The 23,641-nt window shown below is 41.9% G+C and overlaps 1 protein-coding gene across 1 annotated transcript in view; it reads right to left on the minus strand.

Annotated features, from left to right (window-relative positions):
• The window catches only part of EZR (ezrin), a 36,489-nt gene extending 19,588 nt beyond the window's left edge, over positions 1-16,901 (minus strand). Inside the window, exon 1 of the mRNA XM_058835796.1 lies at positions 16,851-16,901. Within this exon, the coding sequence (XP_058691779.1) occupies positions 16,851-16,862 (12 nt within the window). The 5' untranslated portion in view covers positions 16,863-16,901. The remainder of the gene's footprint in view (positions 1-16,850) is intronic.
• Between the last annotated feature and the right edge of the window lie 6,740 nt (positions 16,902-23,641).

A 23,641-nucleotide genomic window follows, 5' to 3' on the forward strand; every position in this document is an offset into this window, starting at 1 on the left:
GCACTAGACTGCAAGACAGAGGTTACTACTGAATGCAGAAGGCAAGAGTATTTAATGACTAGAAAAAGTCTATTAGCAGTTAATCAGGATGCAAAAGCAGCAACTGATCTTGCAGGGAATGGCATAAGGACCAGTAAAATGGCAAATTGGGAAAGGGTTATCTCCAACTGTTCTGACTGTAGCTCGCAATATTACATGACTTCCCAAGAGTCCCAAAACTAATCTAAAAAACCCAAACATGTATAATGATGTAGTAGGTTATGCTAATAACTAGCTTTTTAGCTCAGTGTTATAAAGGAAAGAGACAAAAAAGTGGACATGTAAACACAAGGGCATACAGTAAGTACCTTACAGACGTAAGGTACAGGCAGATGAGATTTCATGACAATTTCCCAACAATTTGTAAATGCCACATTACAGACAGCTAAGACTAAGAGACCAGGAGAGCCTGGCACACATCTAAAGAAATAAGAGGTAAAAGAGGCGGGAGAGGAATAGAATCATTCACTACAAAGCTTTTGCCTTCAGCAGTTCCCAGCAACTTAACTATGCATGTTTAAACTTTAGGATAAATGTCAGGTGTAACAACGTTACAGTTAACACAGAACTGTGAATAAAACAAGTTGCTTCATCTAGGTTTAGTAAAACACGTTACAAAGCTTTGCACTCCTTTTTCAGTGAGACACTGAATGTTTAACCAACCTTCTTCAGTTCAGTGGTGGACCTGGCAATGTCAGGTTAATGGCTGAACTTGATCTTAGAGATATTTTCCAAGCTAAATGATTCTGTGAAGGCATCAAGTGTCTTTATAGAATTGTTTCTTTTCTTCCGTTCCCACATGACTAAGGACCCTCCCAAAGAAAGATCACTGAAGGCAGTTTCCAATTCACAGGATCTCAGAACTGAACCAGAGAAGATGACTTAATGATGCCATTTTCAAGCCGTGTTTTTAAAGCACTGTCCTTTAAATGAGGACTTAAAAAATATTTCCCTAAATACAAGATGGAAGAACAAGCAAGAAGGCAAAAGGAATTCTTGGAAAACCTAACTGTAGCAACTGTGATCATAACAGAGTACAGAATTATGGTGAAGGCTTTCTTCCTGTGCCTTAAGAACCAAAGGTTTCCCAAGAAATGTTTCCCATGTAGGAAGGGAGGGGAAGTTCAGATACCAAATTCTCTGGAAGAGCAAGTCTGCAATTCAAAGATGTGACCTTAAAAAACACCTGTTGCTTAATCCCTCTCAACAATAAATCCCTAATCATATTCTAATCCCCTTCTACCCACTTCAAGAAAACATATGCTCATCATCTTCAGTTTTGTGCTGTGCAAGTTATTTGTACTTCTGGCTGAAACACCACGGAAGTGTAAAATAAGTATCACTTTACAAGCTAAAGAACTTAAAAAGAGGTGCTTCTTACTCCTTACCAGAAAACCTGCAGAATGCTGGCTGAGTACAAAATTCCAGCTTGTACCAGTATGTAGTTTCCTCTATCTCTCCTTAGTGGTTATCTGCTAGTAAAAAAAGTTAAACTCCCAAGGTCTTGTTTTACTACAACCCTCAAAGACTGTAGGATCAGCTACAGAGTGAGCTATTTAGTGCTAAAGCCACTTAGCTGCTACATATTTTAAGAATTATTTAGTATTAAGACCAAAAAATTGTAGTAATCTGCTTTCCCACTTCAATCATTTAAAGCCAGAAGCATGCAGGAACATGACTTCCTTGATTATCCAAAAAGCTTTCAAGGACACTTGGGGCCTGCAGTAAAGGTTAATTTCTGTGTTCTTTAAGGGCTGCATAACCATCAGGACAAAGAGGAATTTCCCTGGTGTGCCCTCAGACTGCCAGCCACATAACAGGCAGAGCAAGAAGAGACGGGCCTTCTGTCCCTTCAATAAGTTGATGACTGCCTGGGAATATCCTTTGAGTCTCCTTCCTGCCCTATTAAGCTCTCCTGCTTCTCATCTCCAAACCTTAGCCTTGACTTCAAGAACATAATGGTTTTAGCAGTGTTTCTAAATGGATGTCCTATAACCACTCCATACAAGCTTCTAGCCACAGAGGAACTCATGGTAAAGCATCAGACAGAGTTTAACCCACATGAAACCCTGGTTTAGACACCCTGAAGAAACCTTGATGCCTTCTACACTGAGAGTCAATCAGTTTGGCACTCAGCTCAGAGCATAAGGAACTCCCCATGGCGCCAAGATTATTAAATCAACACCCAAGGTGCTAACCAATTCAGGTATTGTTGGGGAGTAAAACAGCAACAGCTCAAACTGCTTTCCATGAGCAACAAGAAGAGGGAGACACAGTTAGGACAACTTTCACAAGTGAAGTCCTGCTCACCCTGTCTAGGCAAGGTATGTCCTTTGTAAGATCCTCCAAACCCTGGCAGTAATCCAGGATAATATTGAAGCCATAACCAAAATGAAAATAGCTTTTCATTTTTAAGAGCATAAGGGTGTGGAGGGAAGAGAACAGCACATGGCTGCTATACATGAAATAAGGGTTATATTAAAAAAGATGTGCATTTATGCACAAAGCACACTAAAAATCCTGGACAGTAAGATGTGACTTCTTTCTTGATAGGCCAATATCGTAACAATTTATTATTCTGGGGATTGTAAATAGGTTATATTTAAGGTGCCTTCCAACCTAACTATTTAATAATTCTACTTTTAAGTCTGAGGCTAATACACTCAAAATGACAAATAGGGTCTTTAAGGTTTGCCTGTGCATACAAAAACATTACAGAACACAAGTTTTTCCTCTTCCCCTGTCTTAGGATGCATAAAATTGCTAACAAACTTGATCCAGAAGGGAAAAAGCATGCTGTTGAAAAGGCAATGCCATTTGCATTAAAAGGAAGAACTCTCCATGATGCTCAAGAATTTAGTACACTGAACACCAGTTCCTTGACTTCATACTGGACTGTAACATGCTAGCTAGTTACCTTACAAGGGGATAGAAGATGAAGGCCAGAGCTAGAGAGAACTTCAGAGTAGAGTTTAAATGCTTGTAACACTATGGAAGGCAAAGGTAGTTAGAATGGAATCTTCTGTGCTTTAGCAATGCCCTTAAGTCATGCATTTGTTCTTTTGTTGTCACTAAAACAACATCTTTTCTAATGTAAAGTCAGTAGATCAATCTTCGGGGCAGGTGCAGCCTTTCAGAGTCCGTGCACATCAGAGAGTAACCTAAAAAATTAAAGTGCCATTTGAAAAACATTCAGAAAACATTCTCTTAAGGAGGCAACACACTGCCAAGCAGCTGAGTGGCACCATCTCTGTGGAAGAATCTAGACCTAGAGAGCAACCCAAGAAGACATTGCCTTTTCAACCCCATCCTCTCATGAACACAGTTTTCAGGTGTGTCGGACACCATGAATGCACAACTATAGTATTTTCTAACATCTCGTTCTTGAGCTCTTTGGTGCAGAACCAGTCTCTGATTGCAGGCAATGTGGTATCTTTGAAGTTAACCATCCCTCTGCTGATACTGCAGCTCCACTGAAAAGCATCCCACACTAAAGGGAAAAGGGCAAGGAGAACAGGGAAAAAACAAACCCACAGCTCTCACACACACTATGCTATTGTGGATATTTTGCACCCTGATGCATGTAATCTAATAGTACGCTTGCATAATAAAATAGTTCAGTGAAACCATGAAGTTGTGCAAATAATTTAAATAAGACCATACAATTTAATTTCAGTGAATACATAAGATAAAGGGCACTAAATACCAACTTTTACCGATTAACACAGGACAAACTGGTGCTTAACTGTGTAATTTATCATTATCATTAGGCAGGTCTAAATGCCTTAGACAATGCTCAGGAATGTTTTCTTCCTCTGTCCAAGGAGGAAGTAAGACCAGTCTCCTAAACAGCAGGTTTCCAAGCAGGGTATCTTTCCAAGTGGTGGCAATTAGCAGTGCAGAAACCTAGACAGACATGCCTTGTTTCTACAGTCACTGGGTGTCTGGTAATCCCAGGAGTCACGGGTACATTTAAGCAAATCAGCCTCATTTTGAGGTGCTGTACTGCACAGCACATTCTATGAAAAACAGCATGCAGAGCTGTTAAGCCCTCTTGCACACATACAGACTGTATGGACAGAGACTTGCTTGTGCTGAAGGAATACAGAAGTCTTAACATGGAGGAAACAGTGGTATTAATAATAGTATTAAGAAAGTAGTCGCATTAATCCTGACTTCTGCAGGTCTACTCTTTCACCAGACAAGCAGCAATGACTAATGGAATAAATAATAGGCAAGCTTCTTGGCCTGGGCTGTAATGCATCTGCAAGGACAAAGTAATCTCATTTTGACCTTAGCAACCAGAGCTGTTCATAGACGTGTGTAGTGATTAAGTATCTGGTAATAGGAAAAACAACTTCATGTAGCAGCATCAGAAGGGCACTGAAACTGCTCTCTATTCTTCCACATTCCATTCAGTAGTGTTCACTGGTTCCAGGTCCAACAACAAAAATGATATTGTCCTAACTGGTGGGGTAACTGTTGTCCCAGCTCCTGGAGACTGTTACAAGAAAATTTTCAACTTTGACGAGGGAAAAAAAATCTTAGCGGCTTCAGAGCTCAGAGCTAATCTGCTAACACTTCAGTATCTGCATTCCTCTGTCCTCCACAAGTTATTTAAGTCAACAGGTGATGGTTCAGAGACTGCAGAGAAGACAACTCTGAGACAGTAAGTACCACAAATAATACAGAAGCAACTGCAGAAATATTAGTTCAATTTATTATATACTTCTTAAGAATTTATGAACACCAGCATATGAAGAACACAACACTTGGAGACAATTCTTTTTCTTCTCTGACAGAATAACCTGACTGATGGATCAAATAACATCTAATAACATACTTGATGTAGTGCCATACAACATAGACTAGGCATACAATAAATCTGAGCCATGTGAAATCACAACCAAATGACAAGCTGTGCCCCCACATTCTCCATAGCTCCTTTCAGAGCAGAAGATCAATGTCATGAATATCAATCAAATGATCAATTCCATTTACTGCTGCAGGATTGCCAAAATATAGCTTCCTTCCCAGCTGGGCTCAGCACCTTCATTTTGCTGGAACTACTGCAGGGACACATATTCTGACCTTTTCCTGCCAAGCCAAGGTCTTGAAAAGGGGATGTGAGTGTGATGGGATTCAGGGAATAAGAAAATAAAGTTTTCTCACAGCCCCTGGAAGATGGAGTGCACTTACAAGATCATGAGCAGCACCTAGTCAAGAACAAATAAGTCTTTTGGGAGGACAGGGCTGGAATTCAAAGATGTTGGTAGGTCTGAAAAATACCTGCAAGTGTTACACTTGGAAAGGTGAGAATGGACAAGAGGCAGAGATGAACAAATTACAGGCTTGCAAGCAATGGGCTACAGCAGGACTGTAGACAAGGATGTGGTTTGTTATAATCCCCAGAAGGACACCACATTTCCTGGTGTGATGCTATTACATAGAAGGGAAAATTACATTCTTGAGCGTATTTGTCACCGGAAGCATTACAGTAGGTGACTATTCTGTTCTGCCTGCCTGATGACTTGCTAGATGGAATGCTGTCACCTAAATTTGAATGCTTCTTTTGGAAGGGGGCAAGTTAATCAAGGAAAGTCTACACTGATCTACAGGTCAAGTGTTTCTGGGCTGGTTGCCAGTTGGGTTTTTTTAATCTGTGTGTGTTTGGGGTTTTTTATTTGTTTGTGGGGGTTTTCTGTTTGTTTCAAACTAGATTTGATTTTTAAACATGTCACTGATCCCTTTCCAAATGGGAGTTGTCTGAATCATGACACATTTTCTATAGAAGACTATATAAACTTCTAAACCCACATGGAGAAAAACAGCAAAAAACCCTCTTATTGCAGGCTGGGTAACAACAAGAAACAGTAATTGCTGAAGTGGTAAGATATTATGTAGCCACTTCCATGTAGCCTTCAGAAAACACAAGTTCAAGTCCTTCCCCAGTGCTACATTTTTATGATTTAAAGGATGACCAAGAACCTGAAATGAGAAGGCAAATGACAGACCCACCATTCCTCTCCTGGGGGAAGGAGAATCTGATTCCTATGAGAATGGGAAAGAACTGCACAGCCCAGTCACAAAGAAAGCTTTTCACACTCCTCCCCTGCTCCCATGGCAGAACCTTTCATGCACTGCCTGCCCAACACGGAGCATTTCAGAGAGGAAATGCAGCACAGCACAGCACAGCAGCCATGAGCCTTCCCTTGCACACTGCAGCAGTTTGCTGACAAGGAAGAAGAGGCCTCAGCAGCTCACAAAATGTGAATAGGGGATGGCTTCACCGGCATCCCCTTGGCTGACAAGGCAAGCTGGTTGCACCCATTTGACCGACCCAGTTTCTCAGCATACCATGCTAAATCAAAATACCCGTCTGTGAACTGAAGGACGTGTTCCATTTCAGATCTCATTGTGTTAAACATTGTTTCCTCATTGCAAATAAATGGGGACATTAAGTCACGTTCCAATGGAATTCCTCAGAGTCTATGAAGCAGTTAGGTATTGCTGCATTTCCAACAGGTAAAATTAGAGCTGAGTAGGCTGGTCTTTGTTCTTTAAAACCTTGCTTACCTTCCCAGGAGAGGGAGAAATACCACTGAGGTTAAATTGAGTGGTGTATAATAATCTATAATCTAACAGTTACTTGAAAATTGTCCAGTACAATTGTTAGCCTTAAATACTAGTCAGCTTTAATGCAACAGCTTGCAGAACCATATTTTTGGGGGTACTAGTCCTCAGTATTTTAGGAGCAATGCTATATCAGTTTTACTTAACTGAAATTTCTTATATTTAGTCAAGGCAACAGGAGCCCAGGTATTTGCTGCTCTCATGTATGGTGAAAAATTTGACTTCTTTTGTGTCAGTTTTTCAGAAGAGAAATAAAGTACTTTGAGGGGAAGCCAAGAAAAATTTGGAGTCAAATCTGAAAGCTAGACTTCTGGATGAAGGGGGGGGGGGGGTGTTCATGTGAGCAGGAAAACCTTCAATTTGTGGGGACTCACCCAGAAATTCCAGTTTTAAGAAAGTGGGTGGAATTTTCAGAATTATCTTCCCCCTCCCTGCCTACACACACAAACAGGTCACAAGAAAGCAAATCCATCAAGTTCGGTATTGCAGCTGTGTCACTTAACTCTTCTTTGTAATATAGCATGAAACTGTCCTTATAATTAAGCATGAACATAATCCTAGAATGCAAATTCAAACTTTTTAATGTTTAGATGTACAGAAGATGCCAAACTAAATTACATGCCTATCTCAGTTCCCTTAATGAAGGCCTGCTATCTCTTCTGTCAGCATGTAATAACTGCAGAGTAGGCATCCACGTGAAAAATCAAGAGGCAGCCATGGCTGCAATTCAGTTCTTTATCTTAGGTCAAGCAGTAACACTTTACATGCCAAAAGATCATGAAGATTTCATGCAGGTGTGGCAAGTACAAGTGACAGTACACCTCTGATAGCCCTGCCTCCCAAATGCCTAGGCCCCAGACAGGCTTCCAGCATTCTCCACCTCTGGCCAGCTCTGTACAGTTAACAAGAACAGTACAACCAAGCAAGCACTCTTCCCAGAAAAAAAAAAAAACCAAAAAATACAAAACCCAAAAACTTTCTCCAGTCACTGAATATTTCCCCCAAATCTTTCCTAACAAACTGCATCATTCTGTCTTGATCTAGGAACAAGTTGAAAAACTGAGAGACAGAGGCCTTTCTAAAACTTTAAAATTAATTTTTATTATTTTTTTTAGTGTGAAATTACCTAGGCACAGCTCTATGTTCTGGCAAGGCATAAAGCAATGCAGAAGAAGTCTGAAAGGCCCCAGGATACTGCCCTTGAACAAAGCCCTGTACACTTAGGGAGCCCAGGTGTTTTTCATGCAAAACACTTGCCCTCACTCTATGTGAGAGATGTAAGAATGATTTACTTTGAACACGATATTACGAAGAAGCAGGAGGGCTTATGGTGTTTCATTGAAATACATTAATGTTCACTTTAAAGACTCTCTGATGCTGTATAATACTCCATTAGCATTTTCAGAATATCTGTGCACAAGCAGCAGACTGTTCTTTAAAGGAGGAGCATGCAGCCAGTGACAACAGCCTCAACGTAGCACCACTGCCTGGATGTGTCACTTGCCCTCAATAGATGCTAGGATGGATTTAGGAACACAGAATGCAGCAACAATAGCTCCTTTGTACATAAAGAATAAATACAGAGGAAAGCTAGAGGCCACTGGATCAAACTCCTGCATACACAGACTGTTTTATCATGACAGCTGTTGCATCTAATTAAACATAATGAAGTTGCGAGACTAAGGCTTTACACATGAAGTTTACAGCAAGCCCCACAAACAATCCTCAAATAAACTTCATCTCAAGAAGTTGCTCAGAATCCAGAACTGATCAGATCTTCTGCTGTCTTCCATCACAGACATAAGCACGGGGCCAAGTACAGATAACACAGAGGTTTGAGATCTCAAGTTTCGTCATAATTTCAGAGTCTTCTGAACAATTTAGTATCTTCGATATTTATACTACATAAAGCAATATCATCCTTCTGCAATCCCCGAGGGAAAAGAAAAAAATAAATTAGTATCTTATAGTCTTGATCTGAAACACAAACATCATTTTAGGCATCTGCTTGGCTTTTTCACTTGGAAGCAACAAACACAACGATTTCTGCAAAAGGTGAACTCCACAGTACCAATTCACAACAACCAGGGCAGGATTTGAAGGTGTGAATAATCTAAATAAAAGCTACCATAGCCTCAGAGCTTCCCCTGAATCCAAGCACCAATATTGGTGCCTTTTATTCCAATGCATATACAGAGATGTGTGTTCTAGAGGGCAATGTGCATGGAAAGCCCAGAGCCACTACAGAGTCAGAAGTCTGACAGCAGCAACACAGCCTGACAGCAACAGCACACAGCTCCCAACACTTTCAATAGACCCTGTGGTGGCTGTTCTTCTGGGGTGGAAGAGCAGCACATTACAATGGAACCGGATGCACTGAGTGAACACAAGGATTATCTGTGACTTACTCTCTCACAGGACTATGACCTGGGAGTTTAAGGCATCCAAGAAACAACTAGTGGAGAAATGTTATCAGTAACTTTATTCTTTCCAGATGGAGATGTTACAGGATGCAAAGCAGTACTTTCGTCAGATGTGAACTGGAAGAAAATTAAGGATGCTCAAATGATTTCCGTGCAAGGCTCAACTAAGCTAGGTAGGACTTCTCAGTTTGGAAGAAAATTGAAGCTAGGACATAAGAGCATATAAACCCCTGAGCTGCATGAACAGACTAGGCAAAGAATGTGTGTTCATGGTTCAAACCAACAAAATAACTACAGGGCATCAATACTGAACAAGGAAAAAAAATAACATATAGCAGTGTAGCAAGGTGGTTTGTAGATAACTTTCCAAACAATGTGAAGGTTATCTAGGACAGCCTTTGTTAAAGTATACTGTGGATGCTGGAGTTCACAGGGTTTCAAATTGAGACTGGACAAGTTCACAGAAATCCATTTAGTAACTCATTATATAGGACCTTTCAACCCCCAGTGCCTCAGAGAAAAGCAATGGTGCATATCTTTGAAATACTCTTCCTCAGGCATCAGCTTTTGGCCAACATCAGAGGTGTACAATTAGGCTACAAGGGCTTCTGCCTGACCTACAAGGCCAGCCATGTTCATATAGACATCAAAGTGCAGAAAGAAAATGAACTCCATTTACTTAAGGAGAAATAGCAGTGCAACAAGTCACACAGGGTCCAGCAATGATGTTGGTTCATTCTAGATACAAATCCTCTTGTCAGAGAGATTTTTGTTTGAGATTCTACCGTTCTGTTTTACCTGCTCCATATCAGCCTCTTTCATTTTACCCATGGACTTCGGTGGAACACACTTCATGGCATTTGTGAAATTTCTTAGTGGGGTTATGTGATGTGATCACCTCTGACAGCTTGATAATCTGACCTATGTGCAATACACTACAATGCTTCCACTTCTCAAGCAGGTACTTCAAACAGCATGCAAGAGGTACTGTTTGCTTCCAGATAAAGGTAGGTCATGGCAAGTCCTGGAATGTCACCTAAGCACAAAGATATTGCTCTTGAGCAGTTACAGATAGTAAAGGAAAAGTGATTGCAAGGATTGGCGAAGTACCCCCTTGTAACCCCTAAAACAGCTTAAAGGCTTCTGAGATGAAACTCTTCCCACTCCCCTCACTATAGATGTGTGATGGCAAACAAATATGCTCCAGTGGTTCCCAAAGTGTACCCTGAGCACAGTCAGGGCAGAAAAGTACCTTTCCAGAGTTTGTCTGCACAGCTGTGACAGTTGTTATGGAGGAAAAACTAGTCACTCCCACACTGAGATCACCGAGTATCAATTATGCAAATCACCCCACCACACACCAGTTTGTGCAGCAGGAACTCTCACAATCACTTATCTCTACAGAGACAAAAAGTTAAGCCAGCTAAGTGTATTCAGCTAGGTGTTGAAGAACAACTTTAGCTCCAACAAATAACTCTGAAGCCCAGAACTTACAGGTACAGGCTTGAAATCACCTACTGGGCTACACAGGCTAAATTCAGGTGCCCAGGTTCAAAAGTGAGATTTTTTTAGTCTCTGCTTCTTCAGGTAGCAAACAGCTCATAGCACAGACCTGCTCTCCACATCTACACAGCAGTGGTCTCTTGTCAGAACTGAGACACTCTAGAGTAATTTTGTAAACCTGCTCAAGATTCAGCAACAAGACATCTGTCCACTCATCCCCAGAGAACTCTCTCTCTCTCACTCATTTCCCACTGAGGTTAGAACAACTACAGCAAGTGTGGACTTCTTGCAAAAACAAGAAAGGAAGAGATGGTGATAGGACACCTCAGAGTTTTACACAAAAGCTACAGCACTTGCTCATGAGAGGGAGAAGTAAATGCACACAAACCAAACAGGGAAATCACACACTCCCCTCTCAAAGGAAGCAAATGGATACAGGCCTTGTGTAGGGGAACCAGTGTCTCTTCCACTGAGCCTATACAGTAGGTAGCCAAATACAAGCCCGTGGTCATCAGAAACAGTTTCTCTTATTTACTCAATTAGAGGACAGAGCCCTGCACGTAATTGTTAGTCAGGATTTTTCTTTAATGGACAGCTGTTACTATGAGGTGTCCATCAGCCTCACCTGAGCACATGGCTGCTGCTCATTCTCTCTCAAAGATGAGAGCAGATGCAAAGAAGGCAAGTGAATTTCTCTAGTATGAAGTAGGAACTAGAAAGAGAAACAAAATCTGGATCTGAACAGATGAGCAATATGAAGGCAGCATGGTTAGTTGTTACACTGAGCTATGCCTTGTTTCCAGCCTCATATATCCACAATCTTCTCTCCTAGGTGCCTATGCTGCTGTTCTTTGTACTTCTCAGCTCACGGGGTAAATGTTATCTGTTGCAGAAACCAGGCTCCAAAGCAAGCACACAACACAAGTAAAAAGTACATTACTTAACAGTGTGCAGCGTGGTTCAGTGATCTTGGGCAGCACTGCCTTCCATCAAGGTCAATCGAGTGATTATGGGATTTACGGTGCATGTAAAGCTCTTTGGGCACAGGGTGCCAAACAAGAACGACACAGATGTGGGAATCTTCAGTGGTCATCAAGAAGTCTTATTCTCAAAAAGTCCTGACATATCACAGCCTTTTTTTCACGGACAAAGGAAGACGTTCATGTGGGTGGAGGAAGAGAACAGAACAGGAAGGCTTATCTCCCTCCTTTTGACCTTTAAGAAGGCTAAGAAATTCTTTAATTAGTGACTAACATAACAGTTAACACCCTTGGTTTCTCTGTAGCAGCTAACATCCCACAACAAACTGCCTTCGGAAATGCTTACTCAGCTCACACAGTAAATAAGGGTTTTGGCAAAACTGTGAACTCATTCTCTTATAACTTCATTCATCTCCTTAAATTTACTACTCATAGAATCCTCCACCTTTCTTTTGCAGCAGTGAGTGACACACTTGGCAAATGAAAGGGAGTTCTTACATTTGGCAAATTGAAGTTTCCTTGGGTTTCCATTTTGCCCTAGAGTGAGTATACATATCCTGGTATCAAAAACACCATACACTGTATCACCTGATGGACTGCAGTTGGTGCTTACATGGGTAATATTTTTTCCTTGACTAAATCTATAGCCATCCATAAGCTAAGAGTATTTTAATTGATTGTGAACACTTAAAGATAAAAAAAAAAAGTATTTTTATTTCAGTCCAGTTACAGGAATCTGCTGTAAAGAGCTCTGAGATAAAACCACTATGCGTAATTAGAAGACACACAGTCAAAAATAAATTGAGATCTCAGAACAATTACTAATATCAATTGTTTATATTTAGAAATAAATTCCTGTCACTACACTTGCCTGTTTTTTGGCTGGCTTATTGAAAACTTGTTAAATTTTAATGCCATAGTCTGTTCACAGACAGATAAAGGTTTGGCAGAAGACTTGTATTCTGAAAAACAACTTGAAGACAGCATGCATGTTTATTCAGCATCAAACAGGTATGGAGGACTTGTCTAACAACTTAATGCCTATCACACTCCAGCCCATTATTAACAACACACAGCTGGGAAAACCCTTATGAGACATCAGTTCCAGTTCCCCACTCCTACAGGCAGCAGCATTAAATTGTGTACTGTCAAATTTTGTCTTAAGGATGTTAGGTCTTGGAATAGTCTTCTAATAAGATCAACAAGGAAGGGAAAAAAAAAAATCCTGCCCACTCACAACCCCCTCCCTCCCCTCCCCCCCACCATACATGCTTAACTGTTCTAAAACTTTAAAGTCTCTTAAATCACAAATTCTGCTTAAAGCAATTTTTTTTCTCCTCTTTGGCATTTAAATTCCTTACATTTTACACAGGTGAAGAAAGAGATAACTCCTTGAATTCTACCAGGCTGAAATAGCCAAGCACCCTCTTATCTTAAGGTGGAATTTTGTCTCTGGTGATCCCAAAGCCAGTCTCTAGGTTTTGCTCTGAATTTGTCCTGGGCATAGACTGGTAAGTACCTACTTTAAAGGAAAGCTCTCACTAGAACCTTCTGTTAATGCTTTCTGTTACTGAATTGCAGATGACACGCACAACAGGACAGTTGCACTACCACTGATCAATCCATCTCCTTCTAGCCTATTTGGTGAAGGACCTGCTTTCTGCACCCGTCCAAGTTCAGCTATATGCAAAGGGAGCTTATTACCCCAGTCTTTCAATCCCTCTTATATGTTGGGCCTCTGCATCAATAATACTTCCCCTTCAACAGCATGACACGAACAGATTTCATTACTGTGCTCAGCTTTCTGACCACAGGCCATAAATAAAGGTATTAAAAAAAGGTGCCTCTGGATATTATTAATTTGTATTTTCTCTTTAGGACCAAAGGTTGTTAGACTGCATTTACTGCTGTCCTCTCTTTACAAAAGTATTAGAAGTTCTTGTGTGACACTACATCAATCAAATGTTATGCTGCAAAGCTAATTTAATTTCTTGTAAAGATTTACATTTTATTTTTTCCCCCACAAGATGAAATAGAAGAAAACCAAACCCAACCCAACAAAAAAATCCACCTTCAATAAAGTAATGAAGAACGCTGGTAGATCAGATCAAATTAACAACTCTATAGACTCGAGATCACATTTCCTTCTCCTTCGGTAAGCACTGTTCATTAGCCCGAAGCCATGCTGTTCTAGCCACAATTTATTAGATTGGTTTGTTTTGCAAGAGGATATAATCCACCTAAAACACCTTCAGAAATAAACTAGTACCATGAATCTAGGAAAAATGCAGAGAGCACACAGACACTCCAGCAATGAAAGGAAGCAAGACTGAGCAAGTAAGTTTATTTAGCATTTTGCTCATTTCCAGATAACACAGGAAGATTTGGACTAGATTACACCTTTTGCATTTCTTTACAAAATAATTCACTATCTGTAAAGCCTAATAAACCTCTGTACAGACTAGATAGAAATCATGCATCTGAACTGTTGATGAACTCCCAGCCATAAACCCTTGTGAACTGGGTATAGGTTATATATTTATAGCTTACCTTGGAGAGCTTGTTACTTTATAACTGTTACACATGGCAGAATGGCTGTGTTAAATTATATATTAAAACGTGTCTATATTAACAAATAAACTTATTTCAGTATTATTTTCTGGACTTCTACTAAAATTTATTTTGAGCATGGTAGGCATGCATCAGATACAACAAATTGACATCAAATGTTAGCACAGAATTGGGAAGTTGGCTTTCTAGCACTTCACTTTGCTACTCAATAAAAATACAAAATCACTAATGTTCTACTGTTAATGGATTCACTAGTTGTCTACTGTGAAATAATAAATTACAAACATGATCCATAAGTTTTGTGTGTGCATTTATAATTTTTGTTAAAACAACATTTTCATATAAAGATTTAGCTTGTTGGGTTTTGGGTGGAGGGGCCAGAGGGGAAGGTGTTGCCAGAATTTTGCTTTCTGTCATCATAACCTTTACTTGTAAATAACTGATGACCAGTATGTGAGACTTCACACACAGCAGCACGAAGTCTGCCAAGCAACACTGTATTTACTTATGCCATGTAGACAAGACACATGCAAACAAGCACAGGTAATAAATATTTAGCATCCATGCCAAATACCCAGCAGAAACACACTGCTTCCCTGTGCATCCCCAGAGGTCGTGCTATCATTCCTCACACATGCCAAAGGCTGTTGTCACATTCGTCCTGAGCACAGTTTTGCCTCTGGAGTGACAGCTTTACATCCTCTCTCCATGCAAACTGACACGAATCCTATTTAGCTGTATTAAGATTAAATGAGCTGAGTTGGGAAGGATCCAAATCCAGTCTCAGTCTAAAGCAGACAGACTGAACAGTGTGTTTTACTAAAATAGCCTCTGCAAAATTCCTCTTTTCCATTTTCAATAAGGTGGCAGTTAGCCCCACTGAACAGCAGATTAAATAAGGAAAAGGTTTTTATTTACAAAGTATCGACACAGAGTCTTGTCCATAAATCCCAGCCAGTAGGTCACGTCTCAGAAGCCTTTACAGTACTACTGTCCTTCTCCAGTGGGTTACTCACTGGCTAGTCAGCCAAGAAACAAAGAAAAATCATCATCTCTGAGGGAATACAAATATATCCCTGCCAAGCAAAAGGATAAACACAGCTGTACTTTTTTTAAGAGATTAAAGAGGTTTTTGTACACCTATCCATGGCTTCCAGTGCAACTTAGTCCTAAACCAGGATTTCAGATTATTCTAACCAGGATATTTCAAGAAAGCACTCTGTAATTAGCAATCAGCTAACAAGGCAGAAAGAGATTATTCACACACAACCTTTTATATCCATACTTTATAAATTATATATTTGCTTCCCCAGTTACAAAAGGGCCCTCTCAGTTAGCCATTATTATATGCAGCAATAAATCCTGCTTCATCCTACTGATTCATCCTAGTGATGAAATACAGTCAGGGCGACTGAAGATTTATCAGTTCTTAGGACTGAACACAGTTTGGGTTTGGTGTGTTTTTGTCTTTTGTTAGATTGGTTTTGATGTTTGGGGTTTTCTTTTTTTTTTTTGTTTGTTTTGGTAGCATTACAAAAACTGCAATGTAAGTCAACCTAAATAGTAAAAAAAAAAAGTTCAACTAACTTAAATGCTATGGTGGTAAAACATCAATTACCTATTACCACAAAGATAATTTTGTTTGCTCTTATTTGCTCATTTAAGTGAGCTAATACTCACAAAAGTCCTTTACTGCATTGCATTTTAGGAAATATTGCCTCTATTGAAAATAGATTGTTGTTACTATCTGTTCTGATTATGCTCTTCAAAGTTCAAAAGTGCGGCTGCTCAAAGCTCTGCATTAGGCAGTTGGCTCCCCAAGGGAATTACCGTCTCCAAGCGGCACAGTAGCAGCAGACTTTAAAATAAAACAAACAAAAAAACCCACTAGAAGGTCGGAGGAGGAGGCGATGAAGAGGTGGTGGTGTCAAGAGAAAGAAGGAGGGATAAAAAAGACGGTTCCATTGAAAAAAAAAAAAATCCAACCAAAAAAGGAAACAGGTCTTCGATAATGACTGGTAAAGACCAGTGTGGAGAACTTTATTAATAGTCCCTAGCATTTAGTTTTCAGATCTCAAAACAAGGAGGGAACAAGGTTTTTCCTATGTTTGCAGATGCATACACGTTTCCTGTAGACAAATGCATAGGCCACAAGCATACTAAATGGCAGCCGGCGCAGTTGTATCATTTCTCATTAAGCGGGAGCGCGATGAAAGCTCTTCTTTCGAGAGTTACTCGGGAGCTCTGTGCATGTCTAACGCGGAAGCGCTACACAAGACGGAGCAATCCACCGCCTGATCGCCGGAGCGCGGAGATCCGGGGCTCCGTGCCCCCTTTCCCGGCGGCGGGACGGCGAGGAGATCCCCCAGCCCACCGGAGGCTCCTCCGTCCTGCCCGCGGCCCTGCGCCCGCCCGCAGCAGCCGCCCTGGCGATCCCTCCCGCTCCGAGCAGCCGCTGATGTGGCTCCCGAGCGCGGTGCCCGCCGCTCCCTCCCGGCGCCGCGCACAACTTCCCAGGGCGCTCGAGTCGAAACTCCCCGTCCCGTCCCGGGAGCAGGGACCGGGACTGAGCCCTTCCCTCCCGGCAAAAGCCCGCTCCGCGACCCCCAGAGGTGGCCGCCCCGCCGGGCGCCCGGGCGCGGGCAGCCCCAGCCCCGGTGCGGCCCCGCGGAGCGCCTGCCTCCCGCCGCGCCCCACTCACCGGCTTCGGCATTTTGAGGGCTGCTGGTGCTTCTGCTACTCCCGGCACAAACGTTCATGCAGCGCCTGCCTCGCCTCTGCCGAGCGCCCCGTGCGGAGGAGGTGGAGGAGGAAGGAGCCGCTCCCGGCCACGGCGGCAGCGCAGCCCGCGAGTGCGGCGCCGGCCGCCCGGCGGCGGGTTAAGTACGGCAGGTGGGGCCCGGCCGTGACTCACCGCCGCCGGCCATTGCCCGCCGCTCCCCCCGGCGCCTGCCCAGCGCGGCACCGGCCTCGCCCAGCCGCCGGCCACCCCCGCCGGCTTCGCTTCGGCGTCCCCGGGGCGCAGGGGGCACCGCGGCCCGGAGCCTCCGGCAGCCCCCTCGCCGTGAGGGACGGGCCGGGCCGGGCCGGCAACAGGTGCGGGAGCGCGGGGGCGGCACCGCCCCGACCCCATGCCAGACCCTCACCCTGCTCTGCCCCACCCTGTCCTGCCCCACCCTGCTCTGCCCCGCCCTGCTCTGCCCCACCCTGCCCACCGCACCTGCACCTGCTGGGGCCGCACCGGGGTCAGCGCTTCCCGAGCCGCTGGATGGCACGGAGAAAGCGTCTGGTACAGGGGTGATGCCTTAGGGGTGGCCTGTAATAATTGCTGTGTTTCTTGAAGTGCGAGGTCAGAAAATATGATTACTTAACAAAACACAGGCTTGCTTTGTGTAGTAAAGCGTATTTTGAGCAATGTCAGCAAAAGAGAAAACTTTGAAAATCCATCTAAGTTCAGAAGCTATGGAGTATACTTCAGTTGGTTCTGACTTTCATAAAGCCCATAAAAGTTCATGCAAGTAGCACAGCATAATGATAAGTACACACAGATAATGAAGTTTGTGTCTCTGCCTCTCGTTCTCTCTCCCTCCTCACCCATGAATGTAATGCACTTCTGTGGACAGTGTCTGCCAGGAGCTGCTGGCCTCCCCTGCTGCATCTCCTTGCTTGGCTGGCCATGAGCACATTGATTTACATAGTCATGGGCAACAGCCTGTAGGACACAGCTCTTGCACTGCGCCAGCAATGGCACGTGGTTGAGCTGTGAGATTGAGGAAATTGTGCAGTGTGTACCCAAGCCGCTGCCTGCAACATCCCACTTCAACCACTGTCTGTCTGTTTGGCATGGGACAGGAACAGGAAGGCACAGAACCAGGAGAAAAACAACCCACTGTTTAGAAAATACATAGGGTGGGAGAGAGCCTGAGAAATATCAAGGGACAGTGACAAGAAGGACAGCCCAAACATTACAGATCCTGCTTTGGCGGAGTTCCAAATGGTCTCTTCCCCCACAGAATCCACCAAGAAGCACTTGGTTGTGCCACATTAAAATAAAAGAATCATTACTGTGTCAGGTCTGTGAAAGAAAGGGGAGGGGAGCTAAGTTGGAGGCTGAGAGAATTCATGTTTATATTCCTTTCCTGTTGCATGATCCTCAGAGATTAGAGGCGGCTTTACCATCAAAACAGAGCCATGGGGTGGCAACTTGAACAGCAGGTGAGAAGAAACAGTCTGAGCTGAACAGCTTCCAAGAAAAGGGCCATGGGATCAAACATCCTTGGGAAACAGATAGGACCTCCATTTTCAGTTGAAACAATTCCACTGAAACTTACTTGGGTCGGGTTAATTTAACAAAATATGCTGACACTCAGTTGGTTTGGGTTAATTTAACAAAAATATGATTCATGAGGACACTTTCTATGCTCTTCTGTTAAGCAATAAGTTTATGGTGGGATTCATGACTTATTCAGTAGGATGACACTGGAAATGAACCAGACCAAATTATCACAGTGTTTTGAGTAGGCTGCCAAGCACAAGGAACAACTGTTCCAAGAAGTGCTGTAAGTACTCAGCTTCTGCAGCTCTCACTCAGAACCCTAAGTGACATTCTTAGAATTTTTGGGGGGATGGAAAAGGATAGAGATACTTCAAGCCACGACCTTAAAACCCAGATTTTGGCTGTGATTGGAAAAAGTCAAAACAAATGTGTGTGTTTGCATTCCTTTGAAACAAAATATTGCATGGATCTAATGGGAAGCGCATTTCCATTCTGTGAGATTTTCATTCCCTTTCCTGTCCATTGCTCAAAATGGGGCTCAGAGATCATCACCCTCGGGCTTCATGTTGAAGCAGCTCCATGTCAGAGAGATGTCTCATTTAATGCATCATATTTAGTGAGGTATTTGTTTCCATATGTTACTTACATATCCAAGCTTAAACCCCTGTTTTTGTTGTGTTTTTGTTGTTTTATTTTTTTCCATAACACTTACCATTGCTTCCTAACCACACAAACCTAGGGGCAAAAGGATTTTAGGTGACTAATAATAAAGTGTGGCAACATACAATCTCTAGGTTCCTGTTTGCCACAGCACATAACCTTGTGCCATTCTCCCACGGTCACCTGCAATACATGGGGAAAGGTAGATACCTCAATGGCATCCATAACTACCGGCTTGCCCAATACCGCTCCACCCCAAACCAGCCACTGAGAGCATACTGAGCTTACACAGGAAGAATTGTCCTCAGTGGAAGGAACCAGAAAAATTGCCAGCCTGGAGTATGTGTTAGACACCCTTCGCCTCCTTCCTGGGCTTTTGCCTCATGCCGGGTGTGTTTTCAAACCCTCTTGCCTGCAGAGCTCCGTACCTTATTGAACACTTGGCTAGGTAGGTGTCTTCGTGACAGTACGAAACTCTCTTCTACAGCTGGGTCACCCAGCTCCTTCCTTTTTATTTCTCTCCCCACCTGTCCCCTAGAAATATGGGAAGGTATATAATGCAAGCCCCTTCTTCCTTTTTATACAGAAACCTTCTCGTCCTTTCCAGCCACAAACCAGTTCTCCTCTGCTCCAGAGTTGGGGTAAAAGCCCTCAGTTCTCTGGATTTCCTGAGAGTGCCCTGAAAATCAGTATATTGAATTCTGAGAGTATGGATACCACGTATAAGACCAATAAGCATTGTCCAAGAATGCTTAGAGACTGGATCCCCTTTGGAGTGTGTGTGAGGGAATATTGGAGAAGGCATGAAAGGGGGCACAAAACTATCAGCCCACATCAAGACATCCTGGGACTGTAGAAAGACAAATGTAGAAAAAACAGATACAAATATACAATCTGGGGAAAATTCCACATGAAAACTCTATGGAACTTGGTTACTTCAAGATTTAGGAAATAGCAAAGCAAGAGAGAGCTTTTATGGCCACTCATTTTCAGTCAGACCTCACAATTAAGCATAAGACCCAAATCAAAATGAAGCCTTTAAGTCACAGGATTAAGATCTGCTCTGATCCAGCACTTACTCTTAACCTGCTTTATTAAGAGGATAGCATTACCAACCATTTACAGGAATTAATAAGGCAGAGGAGGTGATGAAAGAATCTTGATTGCTCAGCAGGTCAGTAGCAGAACCTAGTTTCTGTCTTCTTCCCTGTTACAGTTCCTGTGACTTACTGACCCCTAACCAAACTGTGTCATCCTCATCCAGCCTGCCTTCCGTGTTATAGATGGAGGACCCATTTGATTTTCCTGTTATACTTTCAGCTGTAATAATATTTAAAGTTGATGTGGATCATTTATGAATTCCAAGTACTTGCCTGGGTTTGCTCAAGCAAGTCCTAAAACTATAAAGTGGCTTCTGCTTAACAAGGCTTCTTGCCAGCCAATTTTTTGTCAGCATAAAACTTCCTAAGCCAGATCATCCTGGAACCAGGAAACATGGAATCTTGTGCCCTAAATGCATCCTTCTTGGTTACTCATGCAGAATCAATAGTCTCAAGAACAGACAGACCCAAACTCCCTGTTTCTCTGAATAGAAAGCTTCATCCAGGTTAAGCAAGGCATAGCTGGAAGAGTTTTGCAGCATCTCTGCTGGCTTGTTTGCAGATCTTTTACTAACAAAAATCTATAGTAGCTAACTGGCCTCTTGACAGCTCATAGACTATGCATTTAGTATAGCAGCTGGCAGAAAGGACATTCATTAGAGCAGTTAATGGAAAGGACACCACATTCTGAGACGTGTTGTATAGATTTAAGATTTGCTGTCATGTAGGACAGTCAAACTCTTTGATTTTCTTTGTCAACTGGAAGAGCTGTAAAAGGAAAAAGAATCATATGGTATTATTGACAATAGTTTCTTTTTTACTGTGCATAACTGAATAAGAAGTTTATTTCCCATTGCACGTTCTAAAATTTTGGCATTATAATTTCTGAAATGTCAGACTTCAGAAAGAGTGACCGAGGACCTGGTGAGTTGTAGTTCTGTCTCCACTGAGAGCTACTTCCCCACTACCCACACTGAGCTTACTGAAAACCTGACAGATTGAGGTCACAGTGGACCAGCATCTATTGGCAAAAGCTCTTGAGACATTCTCTGGGTTTCTTATGAAGGGGATAAATGGCATAAAAGAGAGCAAGGCTTGTGCCTCATTTTCACTTGTTCCTACGAGAAGCCGCTGCCAAGCTCAGTTGTTTGCTGTTCCTACATGAAAAGCTGCTGTTGCCAGGTTCAGTTGTTCGTTGTTTTGCTTTTTTTTTTTTTTTTTTTTTCATTAAGCACAGATTGGTTTTTTTTCCCCTGCACCAACAAGAGGTTAGGCACATTCAAGCCTGGAAATAAAACCCATTCAATATTCCAATGGTTACATGCTGGGAGATCCTTATCTTTGCTATCATTTTGTCTTCCGGCAGCACCCCCAAGTAGTCCTTGGGATTATTTGACTCTTTGATTGACCATCAGGAAGCCCTGTGAGGACATGGTAGATTATGAAGAAAAGTATATATGATGAAGTTTACGAAGGATTATTTTAAAATATTGTCAGAAAGAAAAATAATCAGACAAGACTTCAGGCTTTTATCTGGTTTGCTCTTACTCATCATAAAAGGAGAGAAAAGCTTAAAGGAAGATTATGTTTCTTCTCAATAAGCTTTGAGAAGTCCTAAACATAGTTGGCTTTCAGGTCCTATGAGAGTCATCTTAATAACCTCTCTAGTGACACATTCTTCTTCGAAAGGAAACTTTCACAGGGAGTGATGCAAAGTGTGCAATAAAATCTTCTTTTCAACTGAAACAAAACACAATTTGGCATTTACATTTTGTGTACACCGAGACTGAGAAATTATTTACAATGGATGGGGAAGGCAAGACTTAGTGGTAGGTAAAATGCAGATAAAATACTACCCAAAGTGAAGGCAGGTTTAAACATGAATGTGACCAGGGAAGGAAAGTCTATGGCAATAATCTTTGTAACTGAAATCCACAATGAATTATTGATTTACCAACAAATAAACAAATAGAAAAAGCACTGAGAGTTTTCTGAATCTATTGAATGAGAACAATCATGTCACAAACCATTGTTTAAAAATGTGTGAAATGACGAATGAAGTTCATGACATACTGAATTTGTAGAGATTATACCACATGTGTAAATCCAGTGATGTTTGTCCAAGGCTCAAAGCAAATGGAAACGAGGGCCAACGCAGCTTTTACGTCTTAAAATGAAATTATGATCTTAATGCTTATGATAAGAAAGGAAAGAGGAAGGGAGTTCCCCTGGTTAAGTAATCTCTATTTCACCTTGATATCTTCCTTTGTGCTTTCTATTTGAAATCTGATTAAAAGCAGAGCTGAGTGCCATATACTGCAAATACCCCCTGCACATCTGAGCACTTTCTATAGGACCAGCTCTTTTAGTGGTGCTTTTTTTCTCTTTTTTTCTTTTTTTTTTCTGGTGATGGTTTTTGTTGGATTTTTTTTTCATCTGGTTGGTTTTGCTTTTTAACATCAAAGTAGAGATGTGTTAAGATGGTGCTGACAAAAACTGCATGTCAAATAACATTAGCTAACTTAGTTCATGTGCTTGTAGACAGAGCACAGATCTGTGTTTAGAGCAGATGAGAGTGGTAAGGAAGGTGGAGACAAAACATATGCCCACTGGTTGATAGAGGGAAAAATAGTTCATAGTCTATGTACAGTTGTTTTTTCTACTCCAAGTTGTTTTATAATTACATATGTTGCTGACATTTGTGTTGCTCTGACTGTGGGAATGAGGCTGTAAGAGTACAAAACCACAGGTAACAAGCTATTTCAATTTAACTAAGGGTGCCCAAACTCAGAATTTCAGGGCTAAGGGCGCAAAGTTCAATGTACAATTAATAGACAGGGTACCTTTTCTTTTCCTGTGATATGATACTGACTCACACCTTATTAAGATCAGTTTTAAGTTCACATTGTTTGACTTTCAGCATAAACTAAGCTCTTGAGTTTCACCTGGTGATTCTCAAATCCAGTGTGTAACATTAGAAAGGCTTTAAACCCCAGTCTCAAGACCAAATGGCAGTGATTCCACCCCCTGATCAGTTCTCTCCAGAGCCAAGTGCTCTTTCAGTGTAAGCTTTGAAAGCTATTTGTGTTGACCAGTACTTGTATTTCTTACCCAATTTCAGAAGCTGCATTATCTATAAGGCAATTCACAGTTAAATACTCAGCCAAAATAAAACCTCTAGCATGACTCTTGGCTAAGTCAGTAATATAAGCTGGGCATTACTGTGCAGTTCGGTGCCAGACTATTTTCTTGTAATTTTCTCTAATTGTAACAGAAAAAATTCCTTGATGCAGAGGTTACTAGGTAGGGTTCAGAAATCCCAAACATCACTCTAGCCTGTTTTGCCATTCAGGACTAGCTCTTTCAGATATCTTCTCATATTTGCCTAGCCTGATTTAAGTACTCTATGCAACAAGGCTCTCCCCCTTTGAACATTAGAGATCAGGTTTATTTTGT

The sequence above is a fragment of the Poecile atricapillus genome, chromosome 3, assembly GCF_030490865.1.
Source record: "Poecile atricapillus isolate bPoeAtr1 chromosome 3, bPoeAtr1.hap1, whole genome shotgun sequence".
NCBI classification, from domain to species: domain Eukaryota; kingdom Metazoa; phylum Chordata; class Aves; order Passeriformes; family Paridae; genus Poecile; species Poecile atricapillus.